We start from the raw sequence: 13696 nt of genomic DNA, 5'->3' as shown, positions 1-13696 counted from the left end.
GTCACATAATATAATTTGCAACATTGACATCCGAAAGAAGGGCTGACGGATAGAAGCCATGTCTTATTATATTTTGGCCATTTGGTAGAACTTGCGTCGTGACGTCATCCTCCGTCGGCGTATGACTGACGCAAACGGCGTAGGATAGGATGTAGAGCACAGTAGGACGAGACTAGCCCAAGCTAACAGTTACACGAGCCAAAGTACACAGCAATCCTCGCCGGCGGCAGTTTTACTGAACCAGCAAGTAAGTCATTCGTTTTGTTGCGCTATTTTCGTCGAGTGCGTATCAGGGTAGGTAGCCATTTGTCGGCGCCTAGCTTGCTAATATTGTAGCTTTTGACTGGTTAGCTCCGATGCTAATGTACAGAGGAAAACAGCAACAGCATCGATGTTGCTAAGCGGTGCGCTAGCTAGCTCGCTACGTGTATGAGACGGACACATCCGCAACTACATTTTAAGGATGCGCGCGTTTCTTATAACATTTGACGACACATTGAGTGCAAAAGCGGTACGTTGCTAACTTTGAGTCACGGCTGTTTTGGAGGGGTTCGAGTGTGTGTGATGGGGGTTAAAAGACGAGTGACAGAGTGTCTTTGGACCGCAGAATGAGGGCACAGCATCACCTGCTTGCCTGTGTGGAAAACATGCTACATGGCTAGATGGATCATGGTAACACGAAAACATAAGTACGAAATTCACAGATTTATTTATTGAGATTGAAATCGTTGCTGAGAATTACAGTACATAGATATAGAAAACATTGACACCCCACTTTTAAAGTAGCAATAAATAAATAAATAGACGACATAAGGGGGTCCTCGTGTTACGACGTAGTTAATCTAAAGCTTCGACGCATTTGTACATAAATCAGATTACGACGTATCATGCATAGCAACATTCTTATGCCACCAATTAATTTCGCGACGTCTGCAGCCTTGAAGTGTGAAATTTATATTAAATATATGTAGATAAATATTGTTTATTGTGCATTGAAAGAAAAACCTTGTACCTGTACTGTGCACGATGCCGCAAACTGAGGACAACAGAAACAACACAAAACAATTACAACAAGCTGGTTGTTTGTACACACCCTGTAATGAAAGGTTGAGCTTGTTGGCCAGAGTTCCAAAAAAAAGTTTGTTGGGCGTTTTCTGTGCAAAATAATTGTATTCAAGTGCTTATGGTTCTTGGCGTGTCAAAGGGCATTTCAGTGTTTTCCGTTAAAGATAATAATGTGGTGGTAGTGTTTCTGAACAAGCTCGTACGATGACAAAGCAAACCTAAAATAGCCTTAGTGATGTTTGTGAGTGTGTATGCTTGATTTTATTTTTATTTTTGCAGCGTCTTTGTGCTGGTCAAAGGGTCTTGTCCAGTCACCAGCTGGATGGAAGTACGCCAGACTGTTAGTGAGTGAGGTGGTGACTGTTATTTTTCTGTCTATTTTGCTATCTTTTTTTTCTCTGAAGTTGCCTACAAAAATGACACTTTCCGTGTTACATCATAGGAGGTGGTCGGTGCCAGTGATGCACCATGGGCTACGACGTGACGAGGTTCCAAGGGGAGGTGGATGAAGATCTACTGTGCCCGATATGTAGTGGAGTTCTGGAAGAACCAGTGCAGGTAAGTCACCCTGTACATTGACATGCAGTCTAGTGGAGCTGTAGCTCGACCAGGACTGGATTTACAATAAAAGTGGCACGCATTCCGATTTTGGTTTCAAGCACAAGATGCCAAGTCATGTAGTGTTGTTCCGATACCGTTTTTTGGGCCCCAATTCCGATACCCAGCTTTGCAGTATCGGCCGATGCCAATGCCATTTTTTTTTTCTCATCATGAAAAAGCTGTCCTGCCATTGGTTCAGAGCATTCAAGGGCCAATAGGATATGTTAGCTCGGCATGCAGTGAACATGTCACACATCAGTGAGTGTCGTGCATGAGCAAGACACAATATGCTGCATGCAAAGTCCTATATTAGCGTCCAAATTTATGGTATCGGCATGTTACTTGTTAGTACTCACCGATACCACTGTTTTAATGCAGTATCGGGGCCTCTGCCGATATCGGTATCGGGACAACACTAGTCATATGTGGCGTTTAGTATTTTGTATTATTTATTTTTGATTGTTTACACCTGTGGTGACAATGTTGAGATGTGTAGTGGTTTAAGGTGTTCAGTAAATGTACAAAGAGTCAATATTGTTTAGTCTGAAAAGCTCTTCTCGACATAAAGCACCCAAATTAAAACAGTAGGTATGGTCGTAGCTGAGTTTGCCAGCTTCAGATGATATATTCTTATGTAGCTGCACAAACTAGTTCTTGCGTACCGTTCAGAACCTCAAAATACCCCAAAAACATGTCCACACAGCTAAAATATCAGGATTTGATGCTGGTTTATTAATGCTATATTTTAAGACAGCAATCTGATGCATCACTATAGATATTTTGTCCCTTCCGAGTCCCCAATGCATTCTATGCACGCAGTTAGGGATATGACGTGTGATGTTGACAGCATCAAACTCTTCAAAACATACTCAGCGTCTGCTGGAATGAGGTCAAGTTACTATAAATGTACGACATTTCTAATTGCTTCAGTTATCAAACTGTTGGCCAAGCATTCGATGCACCATACCTGATTTAATGAGCTATTCGCTGTTTACAGCACATGCAGGTCTGTGTGTACATAAACTTGCTTAAACAGTTTCTTTTGAGAGGCTTGAACTAAATTTTGGCTATAGAGCAACACAATTCAAACTCTATCCCAACCCCCCCACCCCCCAAAAAACTTTAACATTTTCCGAAGCAGTCACATGATACAACAGCTAGCGAGGCTTCTTCATCGTTTTCGGCTCCTCTAAATGAAGCAAGTACACGCGTTGCACAAACGCCCACTCCATTACTCGATACATGTCTCGAAGCCACTAGGGGTGGGAATCTTTGAATGTCTCACGATTCGATTCGATTCTGATTTTTGGGCCTGCGATTCGATTCAGAACGATTTTTGATTCAAAATGATTTGATTGACAATGATTTTTGCTTCAATCTATAGATGTGCAAGGAATTGTAATGATCTACTCCAGTCTGACTCGCTAATGCTAATTAGCGCGCTACTCGCCGCAATTTTATCACTCAATAGAACGGCTCCACGCTGCAAAAAAAAACTTTTATTGAAATAACTTGATTGTGACTTTTTCCTTCTACTCTCTAATGTGGCTACAACTTAACAGTGTATTAGACCGCGTGGAACCACACTGCCCCTCAGTGGCCAAATCGGGTACAACATGAACAGCGTTCCAAATAAAGGCACACACAGACAAAGGCAAGGCAGTATAAAATAATTTAAATAAAATTGATTTCGGGACATTTAAAATCGATTCTGAATCGTACTAAATGAGAATCGCGATTCTTATGAGAATCTATTTTTAGGCACACCCCTCCCCGGCACGTCTTGTAACATCACAATTGTGTGGTATGTTACTATATTATGTAATATTCTGACCTCCATGCTCTCATTTCAGGCCCCGCACTGTGAGCACGCCTTCTGCAATGCCTGCATCACGCAGTGGTTCGCCCAGCAGCAGATTTGTCCCGTGGACCGCACAGTGGTGACGCTGGCTCACCTGCGGCCCGTGCCCCGCATCATGCGCAACATGCTGTCCAAGCTGCAGATCAGCTGTGACAACGCCAGCTTCGGCTGCACGGCCACGCTTCGACTGGACCAGCTGCAGTCGCACCTCAAGGACTGCGAGCACAACCCCAAAAGGCCCGTCAACTGTGAGGAGGGATGCGGGTGAGTGGCCGGCGTTCTCTACTTCCGGTGCACTCCTTGATCACTTGAATCGTCTTTATGAACAGTTGGTTATCTATCGACGTATTAGGTCGATCGTGTGTGAGAACATGCGGTCACTAATCGTCTTCCTTCTCCCACCGGCAGCCTGGAGATGCCCAAAGATGAGGTGCCCAACCATAACTGCATCAAACACTTGCGAAGTGTCGTCCAGCAGCAGCAAAGCAAAATTTCAGACTTGGAGAAAACTGTGGCTGAACATAAACACCAGCTGGGCGAACAAGTAAGTGTATATGTGAGTGTGTGTGGCTGAGAGTCTTACTTCTTTCCTACAGCAAGAACTTGACAATTATTTTCAATTTTTGGTACCTATACTCACCAACTCATTCGGTGTGTGTCTCTGACAGATAAATTGAGATGATTTACCTTCCTGTTTATTGTATTAATTTCCAGACACAACTACTTACTTTCCTTTCACGGTGGATGTTTTTTCGGGGGGATTTTTTTTAAATCGTTTTTTATAAATGAGATCAGATCAAAATTCAAATGAAATATTTTTTTCATTATGTTCTTTTTTCTTTTTTTTTCAAATCTGATATTTCATTTTACTTTTATTAGTTTCATTAGATGCAGTTGTCATATCACTCCTCAATGTCTTAATGTATTTAAAATGGACTGTGTACATGTAAATATGTATTTTTATGATATCAAGATGAGATACAACGAACCTGCTTCACCTTATGCAGGCCAATTTTATTGCACATTTTGAAGCGGTCATTTTTTTATGGGTCTTTACAATACTTCATTCTGTGCAGGCAAGTCCAAATTTAGAGTTGTGTTTGTTAGTCTAGAACCGCATGATTGTAGCGTAACAAGCCGGACCACACTGTACTCAAATAACATGCAACGTAATAGAAGAAGAAAAGAAGATTCATAGAAGGTCCCCCACTAAAGAGTTAAAGAGAATAAATGCCAGTGAGTTATGTCGTATGCTCTTGTTTGTCCAGTACTGTATGTGTTGTGTTCTGAAGTAACAGTTGTTTGAAGGTGTCTAATGACTGTGACATTAACTCATTTACTGCCATTGACGGCTGTAGACGTCAAAATTTAATTTGAACTATTTCTATTAAAAAATAAATAAATCACTTTTGGTAACAAGAGTAGGAAAACCTGGAAAATAAATTATTGTACATTTAGAACAGATATCAAATTTGTGATTAATCGCGAGTTAACTAGTGAAGTCATGCGATTAATTACGATTACAAATTTTAATCGCCTGATTTCTAATAGTCTTTTTTTTTTTTTATCTTTTCTTTTAAAAAGAGTAAGAAAAAAGATAAAAAATTAGGGGCGCCAGGCGATTAAATTTTTTTAAAATTGTAATTAATCGCATGACTTACCTAGTTAATTTATTTTATTTTTAAAGAAAAGATAAAAAAAAAGAAAAGATTATTAAAAACTAGGAGCATCAGGCGATTACATTTTTTAAATTGTAATTAATCGCATGACTTCAATAGTTAATATTTTTTTAAGAAAAGATTACTACAAATTAGGGGCATCAGGCGATTAAAATGTTTAATTATAATTAATTGCATGACTTCACTAGTTAACTCACGATCTGTTCTAAATGTACAATAAAAAAATTCTGGGTTATCATACTCTTGTTAACAAAAGTGGGGGGGAAATGTTAAACTAATAGAAATAGTTCAAATTAATTTATGTTCTGTTATTTTAGTTCATGCTCATTTCCGTTAGGCGGTCTATGGCGTTTTGCAGTATATGCTAGCATTAAGCTAGCAGACTTTTGTTATTGTAACGTTTGGTTGAACATTTTTGTTTGTAATTGTTGGTTTTATGTGTCACTTTGACAAGAAACTTTAACAGGAAGAACAAATAAATAGCCTGAAGCAAGCACACTTAGCCTGCAATTTGGAGAGATGTGTGATGGGTAGTCTTATTTTCATTTCCACAAAGTGGTGCGATAATAGTCTCCCCCATTTCTTGTCAGGGAAAGTGTGAGAATAGGTGCTAGGAAATACTTTTTAAAAAATGTGTAAAATAAGTTAAAGTGATAAAATCTTGAGGTATACAACTATGCAGTATATATTTAAAAGGTTTATTCTATATTGCGTAATGTCAAATATCGCAGTGATAAACGGTGGTTCACTTGTACATGTCTTCAAAGTTGTAGTGTTTATTTTATTTTTATTTTTTTACTTAGTGGGTTGTCACTTATTGAGCGAATGTTGAAAGGGCTGAGTAACTCACTGGCACTCTCACACTCTAGAAACGAGACATTCAGCTGCTCAAAGCATACATGCGAGCCATCCGCAGCGCTAACCCCAACCTACAAAACTTGGAGGAGACCATCGAGTACAACGAGATCTTGGAGTAAGTCCCTTCTTCTGCTTTGCTCCCACTCACTACCTCAAACCTACTAGGAGGTTGATGCCTCACCTAGGGCTGGAAGATTACTTGAAATTTTATCATGGTTTCAATTTTGGCCGGGGGGGGGGGGGGGGCGCTGAAGGCAGGCGCAATGTTGACGAGTGCAGTCAGAGGCAGGGGCGTGAACATTGAGCTAGTATGAGTTGAGGCATGGGAGGAGTCCGTTTTGAATTGTTTGCTTACAAACAGAAACAGTCAAAACTTAAGACCCCACCTTTAATAGAATTCAATCGCAAATTTCGTCTGTTCCATGTACATCATGGGTGTATGGCACCACACTGCCCCCAAGAGGCCAACATGTGCAGTAACACCCAGTATTAGTCTTCAATTGTTATTTTAGGGTCTATTATTTTACTTTCTTACTAATTAAATTTCTCTTTTAAGTCATATTAAAAGCTAAGTTTTCAAGGATTCTAGAACATTTACTTTCCTCAAAATTCAAGGATACACATATCCACATTTTTTTTCTCATCCCAACACATACTTCGACATAACATATCACAAATACAACCCTGAGAAAAATGAAGAATGAAAATGCAAGAGGCTTGATAGTTACAAGGTTATTTTATACTTTCTAAAAAGAATAGTGTTCAAGAATAAAGCGTTCAATGTGAATTGATGGCTGGGCATAAGGCTATGATCATAGTTTTGGGTAGTTGACTTTTAATAGTTAAAAAAATATTAAGTTTTAAAAATCAATGCAAAAATAATCGTGATTATTGTTTTTTCCATAATCGTCCAGCCCTAGCCTCAACACCTTTGCTCCTTTTCCACTCTTCTCGCTCTTGATGTGTTTACATGAGCAAAAGCAGGTCAAATTTCCAGGACCCTGTCAGAATGAAACCATAACATATGGCTGACCGCCACTGCTGCTCGTTCATTGACCGAGATCGTTTTGTCATCACTTTTGTCATTGTAATGTTTGCGGACACATAGCTGCAGAATGCTATCATTAGCTTAACCTGTTGTTTGTGCCTTTCGCTTTTGATGCAGATTGCAGAATTATACTCCGCAATCTCCACTTTCCGCATTCGTCTCCTTGCCGTGGCCAACAGCCAAATGCTATGAAAGTACAGTTGGATCTCAGATATTATTATTATTATTATTAGAAAATAGTACAAGATATGGACAATCTAGCATACTCGTGTACTTTACGAGGGCGTCTTGATGAAAGGACCCTCCTTCACATAGAAGGCATTCTGTAAAATGTGAGACAATTGCATTGTAATAAGAGAGCAGCTGTTCAAAGCCACTGATGAGCAGCAAGCAGGTATTTGAAACGGTTGCAAATGTCCTTTTTAGGTGGGTAAACTCCATGCAGCCCGCCAGGGTGACCCGCTGGGGCGGCATGATCTCCACCCCCGACGCCGTGCTGCAGGCCGTCATCAAGCGCTCGCTCATCGACAGCGGCTGCCCGCTGTCCATCGTCAACGACCTGATCGAGAACGCCCACGAGCGCAATTGGCCGCAGGGCCTGGCCTCGCTGGAGACGCGGCAGATGAACCGGCGCTACTACGAGAACTACGTGGCCAAGCGCATCCCGGGCAAGCAGGCGGTGGTGGTGATGGCCTGCGAGAACCAGCACATGGGCGAGGACATGATCCTGGAGCCTGGTTTGGTCATGATCTTTGCGCACGGCGTGGAGGAGATCCTATAATTGCACTGCCACCGAGAAGTCTGGCTTATTTAAGAAAAGACCACCACGTGAACTGTCGATGCCTATGCCTTAAAGGAAGGACAACGATGTTCTCATCCTGGCAAGTAGCGCTAACAATATGACTGATCTGATAAACAGTGAGTTGTGATGTTTACATCGTTTCTATTTAGTGCATTATATGTTCTGATTGTTCTGCTACTCGCAATGTAAAGTGAAAAGGGTTCGAAATGTTGGTTCACTCGAGGAGCAACTTTGCGCAGCATACCAACTCGGAAACCTTCTCTGGCATAAAGCGAGCCAACATGACACACGAAAGTGTTTATTTTCCTCTCCCACTTTATTTGAGCTGTTTGAGTCCATTGTTAGTCAACACACTACACACTTGGCTCACTAACGAGCCGCTCGCGTCTTTAATGGCATGCGTGTGTGCGTATACCGCCGTCCAGCTCACTACTGGATTCTTATCATTTGTCAATTATATCAACGCATTGCTACCCCGATCCTGTAAATGATTGTAAATACAAATACTATATTGACTCGTATGTCATTATCTTCCGCCTCTCTCTGGTTGCATATTTCTCCGGCTTTTTTTTTTTTTCTTCCATTGAAAGTTTTATTTTTTGTTAGTTTGACACATTTTTGTCTTTGACGAGTTGTTTTAAGATAATTTTGTTGCGCTGTGTATATTCCAACAAGATGTCCTATTCCCGTTTGCGTTGTCCGCATATGTTCTGTGCCATTTTGTTTTATTTATTTTGATGCCTTTTACATGCGCGCGTGCGCACACACACACACAAAGGTTGAAGGTGAAATTTGCCTTTTTCGGTGCATTTGAAGTTTGTTGCAGAAACAAAACGTGTTGTGTTTTCTGTTGCCTTTTGTTGGTAGGTTGGGTCCAGATGTGAAGTGATGTGTTAAAGTTCAAGTTTAACATATGGGATTTATGTGTATGACCACAATGGTTGCCTTTATTCAGTGCGTTCTTTATGTTGTCCAAGTGTCGACTGCATTCAGCAAGCATCTCTTGAACACAGCGTGGAGATTGTAAAACATTAGGGAAGTCACGCTTGTGGCTTTTAAAAAGTGTATAGTCTCACTATCTTCCCTCATAACTGTACTGACACAAGTATGATCCACAAGAGCAGTAAAAAGCAACTTTGTATTGTATCCTTTTGTTATTCTCTTCGGTAATGCTTTTCATTTGTTCTGCGTTGGTGTATCACATTGTACAAACAAATGAATAAAATGTCAAGTATTTTGTCGGTGGGATAACTGGAACTTAAGCATTTAAGTGCCCGAAGGATTTACAATGGGTCACTGTTTTTTTTTGGGGGGGGGGGGGTTACTGATGAATGCCAAGGGCTACCTACCAGTTGTATGCGCACTTCTGAATTAAATGTGTTCAAATTATTTGGGGGTAAATCATGTCATTGCTCTAGTTTGTCGCCACAAAGTATATGGCATTGTTTGATATGGCGCTATGATGGTGACCGTTGACCTTTTTTGTAGCCATTTCCAAATTGGCACCAATGCAAATATGGTTTGTAGAGAATGCTTACAAAAGTTAGATGCACCTTACAGATAAGTGGTGTTGTTTAGATTTATTTTTATTTTTAAGAGCAACAAAAAAAATAGTGCTGGTGAACAATTTTTAGAATTTCCCTGCCCTCATGTGTTTTTTAGGTCCTGCCTGGTGCCTGCCATCAGCATGTTGTTGACCCCTGCTTTTCAAAGTGTGTTTTTTTAATTTACTGTCCTCTGAGGAAGAGCCAAGCTAAATTTATGAGGAAAATGTTGATTATCATTCAAACCAATAATTAATGTTAAAAATCTTGATCATTTGCCTTTAAAATTTCATAGTCAAATTAAATATACGTTTAAAATATATATATATTTTTAATTAAATAATTGACATAGTTTTAACTAAACACTTTCCGTATGCTCATTTTTACTTTTTATTTTTATTTTTTTTATCTGATCTTTAAAATACCTGGTCCATCTGTCTGTTTTTAAATTTTAATATAGCCCTGGAGCACAAATATTTTCCTACCCAGGCGTAACACCGCATTGAACTAGATTGTTTTACTTTTGGTTTGTTTTACGCTTGCACACTAGAACAGTGTGCAGGATGGTTTGGGAATACGAGAAAATTTGAGGTCAAGCATCGTCGTAGAGCGGATATACTGTACGGGTTCCACTGTACTGTATATAGCAAATGCAATTCATTTTTTAACCACACCGTGTCATCAAGAGCCTTAAGGGAGCGCACTCGGCCCAGTGCACATTTACATTATGTAAAAGCTCGAATCAGGACAGCGATGATTTCAAACCGTGGCTCACATGGGGTCAAGCCGAAGGAACGTTTTAACCACTAAACCATGTCACGAGATTCGAGTCTTGTCCCTCGACCCGAATGACCGCGCTTTTGTCTGACACCCACATGTTTTCCATCGCTATTATCTTCTGCAGCCTGCCTCATCCTCATTGTGCCGCCTAATCCGTCTCCATTGTGGCCACTGGAATGTGAAATCGTGCTTCCCCAAACACTGCGGCTCTATTATCGTCAACACACCTCATTACGGGATGTGGTGACTGTGGCTACATGCTCAATGTGCACTATTCAGTGAATGCTGGCCTCGCTGCTATGTCTAATTTGTGTAGGTAAGTCCTCGGGCATGTTCATAGAAAACCAAAAGGTTACCATATGATATTGTTAAATATAGTAACCTACTTATAACCACTGTATTTTTACATCTATTCTTGAGTCATGTACAGTATGCTTTAAAACGGTCACCGGTAAGGCGTGACTCTTAAAGCATCTTCTCTATGAAAATGTCAATATTGCAGCTATTGTGTTGCATTCCTTTTATAAAGAAAATAACAATATATGTGTCTTTATTTGTACAGCAATACCTAAATGTGGAGTCAAGTGAGGAAGAATTGGTGCATGTGACTTTTGACTTTAGCCTAGCATGCTAACGGCACTAGTAGCCCTTGACTGTAGTGTACTGTGAGAGATCATCAGGTGGGCCAGTGGGAATGGTCCAATTTCACTTAATCTGAAATCATGTTTTATTTAACTACAATAAAAAAACAACTATGTTAATTACTTGACATCATTTATTTTCTTTGTGACTGTTGTAACAATCTGTAGTATGGCGCCGCGCCACACGGCGGCGCTTCTTTGTTTTGTTATGCCGAAGTCAGTAAAGGCTGAGAAACACTGAAATAGCCAACAGCATTGGTACTGTGGTGTTTGTTGTTGAACTGCCAAAATGATAATAAAAACTTGGAGGACTAACTGTAATGTTTTAATGTGCGTCTATGTGTGTGTGTGTTTTAAAATAAGACAAGGCTATTCCTGTACAAAATAGGTTGTACGGACGGTGCTCAGTAAACTCAACAGCTATCCGGGTATCTTTAGTTTTGTTAGCATAGCATATAGTTCAGTTCACGGGTTTCTTGGTTTCCTCCCAACTCACATGGTTTTGGGGTTACAAACGGAACCAAATGAAGTAGTTTGCCCAGTAGCGTAGCAACACTACATCATGTGGCAAATGGAGAAGGCACACTCATTTATGGCCTGCAAGCATTTCTCATACAAATAAAATGTTACTGTAATTATGACTTTACAAATGCATTAGAGTAGGTTGTTGATAGACTATACCACGGTGTAAGAATAACTCTTCACATGGTCCAGGAATGCCTTTTTTTTCTTTCTTTCTTTCTTTCTTTTTTTAAATGCAGCGTGTTACCCCCCAAAAAAACATTATATGAAGCACGAGTATCTGAGAAACTGATGAACATGTCAGGCAAATTAAATTAAATAAGCGTCATGTTTGAATTTCTAACAACATATTTAAACTGACACAAGCAATTTCAAAAAGCTTCACAAAGTTACTTCCTCTTTGAATTTTTTCATGCCATGTCCAAAACTGCTTTTCAGTTAGTGTACTCATGTTGAATTTCCTCAAAAATGCACACTGCACTGTCTTGTTTGACTGATTCAGCATATTCTGACAAGCAAAATGCCTTTTCATTGTAAGTGAATGGCGTTCTTCACATGTACTACAAAATAATGATTAAAGAAGAGTCAAACCAAAAAAATAAATAAAAAATTGACAATAATATGTCCTTTCCAGCCCCACTAGTGTAAATAGTTAATAATGTGCATTTTGGTTAATATTGCATTAGTGGAATATGAGTTAAGCAGCAAAATCCAGCAGTTTTTGTCAACATCAGAAGGCGGCCATTTTGCCACTTGCTGTCGAGTGTAAATGACATCACAGTTGCTCAGGTAGCAACCAATCACAGCTCAGCTTCAGAAAACAGGTGAGCTGTGATTGGTCGTCTCCTGAGCAACTGTGATGTCATCTTCAGTCGACAGCAAGTGGCAAAATGGCCGCCCCCTGAGATGGATAAAAACAGCTGGATTTTGCTGCATAACTCATATTCCACTAACGGAATATTAACCAAAATGTCATGTTTAGACTAATGAGGTCACATAAAACATATTATTTTCAAGAAATGTTTAACGTTGATTACCCCATTAAACTAACACTAACATTAACATTAAGCTTACACACATGGACAAAATTGTAGGCAGCCCTCTGATAATGAAAGAAAAACTGTAGTCATAGAAATAATTTGAATATGTAATATGAAATGAAAATTTAGTATTAATCAATCAATGAAAATCAAGCATAACTTTTGAATTGTGGTTCAACAGATTTTTATTAAAAATGGATTTTTTTTTTATAAACTAATGAAACAGAGCTGGACAAAAATGATGGTAACCCTGTAGAAAGGCTCAAATAATTTGACCATTGGAACGTGTTCAGCCATGGTGTGTCTTTGTCCTCTAATTTGAGTGTCTTCAAACTCAAATTCAGTTTTTTAAAGGGGTAAGAAGTCACTGTGCTGTTTAGTGACATGGTTGGACCAGAGGAAGCAAAGGAGAGAGTCGTTTCAGGAGATTAAAAAGAACATTAATGACAAGCATTTTACAGGTAAATGTGATGGGACCATCTCCATGGTACATCAATGTCAGATTGCATCATCCATCGACCCATTATTAGAGCCAAAGTAGACTTCATAGGAGACGAACAAGGAGGACGCCAAAAAGCGAGACTGGAATTTGCCAAACTGCTTGTTGACAAGCCACAAAGCTTCCGTGAGAACATCTTATGGCACATGTCTTGAATCTGTACAGGGTTCAGTGAAAAGTAAAAGTATAGCATGTAACGGATAGTGACAGACAATTAAATGCTCTTCCACTAGATGGCAGAATGTACAATTAACCTTTGCAAAGTTGTGTTACTATCCACCGATTACCATTCATACAACTGAATTAACACATTTGCGATTTGTTTGTGGCTCAATAAAGGCTGCAGGAAACACAGATTTAGAGTCTTCAATTTTTACATTTTAAATAACTTCTTTCTTGCCCATTTTCGGCATGTCTGGATGAAATTGGCCTCTTAGGGAAATCGAGCATATTTGTGTGAAATGTACTGAAATAAAGCCGTGACCTGACCTCACACAGCATTCTCTCTCTCTCTCTCTCTCTCTCTCTCTCTCTCTCTCTCTCTCTCTCTCTCTCTCTCAGATGCAGCTGGAAGGGAGGGAGTGAGGGTGCAGGAGGATCCGAGGCGGCGCCTGCTTACTCGGCCACAAGAGTCACCGTCAACCCGGTTCACCGGCCCCGGTTCTCCTCCTTCTCCTCCTCGTCCTCGTCCTGGGAAAATCAGCGGACACTTGGGAGGCTTGGCAGCTCGGCCAACCGGCTCAGCACATTACAGGTA

At 40.1% G+C, this 13696-nt stretch overlaps 2 protein-coding genes across 2 annotated transcripts in view; both read left to right on the top strand.

Annotated features, from left to right (window-relative positions):
- Window positions 1-102: 102 nt before the first annotated feature.
- On the top strand, window positions 103-9150 carry rnf41 (ring finger protein 41). Its single transcript, XM_086070340.1, has 7 exons — window positions 103-247; window positions 1345-1418; window positions 1508-1623; window positions 3519-3790; window positions 3935-4070; window positions 6075-6178; window positions 7538-9150. Exons 3-7 carry the CDS (start codon window positions 1534-1536, stop codon window positions 7890-7892), a joined length of 957 nt encoding a protein of 318 aa, XP_085926466.1. The 5' UTR covers window positions 103-247; window positions 1345-1418; window positions 1508-1533; the 3' UTR covers window positions 7893-9150.
- A 4350-nt stretch (window positions 9151-13500) lies between these two features.
- Window positions 13501-13696, top strand: part of dgkaa (diacylglycerol kinase, alpha a) — a 32583-nt gene continuing 32387 nt past the window's right edge. Inside the window, exon 1 of the mRNA XM_086069273.1 lies at window positions 13501-13693. The gene's annotated coding sequence lies outside the window, so the exon portion shown is untranslated. The remainder of the gene's footprint in view (window positions 13694-13696) is intronic.

This window comes from Leptonotus elevatus, chromosome 2 (genome assembly GCF_054856555.1).
Source record: "Leptonotus elevatus isolate MCC_2025b chromosome 2, RoL_Lele_1.0, whole genome shotgun sequence".
In the NCBI taxonomy this organism is placed as follows: Eukaryota; Metazoa; Chordata; class Actinopteri; order Syngnathiformes; family Syngnathidae; genus Leptonotus; species Leptonotus elevatus.
The sequence above is the reverse complement of the archived record's forward strand: the minus strand, read 5'-3'. Positions and strand labels throughout refer to the sequence as shown.

What these genes read in the sequence shown, in the direction of transcription:
- rnf41 (XM_086070340.1), top strand. Translation starts at nt 1,534, where the DNA reads ATGGGCTACGACGTGACGAGGTTCCAAGGGGAGGTGGATGAAGATCTA. An exon ending in AACACCAGCTGGGCGAACAA is followed by an intron (nt 4,071 to 6,074) that starts GTAAGTGTATAT and finishes CTCACACTCTAG; the next exon opens with AAACGAGACATTCAGCTGCT. An exon ending in GAGTACAACGAGATCTTGGA is followed by an intron (nt 6,179 to 7,537) that starts GTAAGTCCCTTC and finishes TGTCCTTTTTAG; the next exon opens with GTGGGTAAACTCCATGCAGC.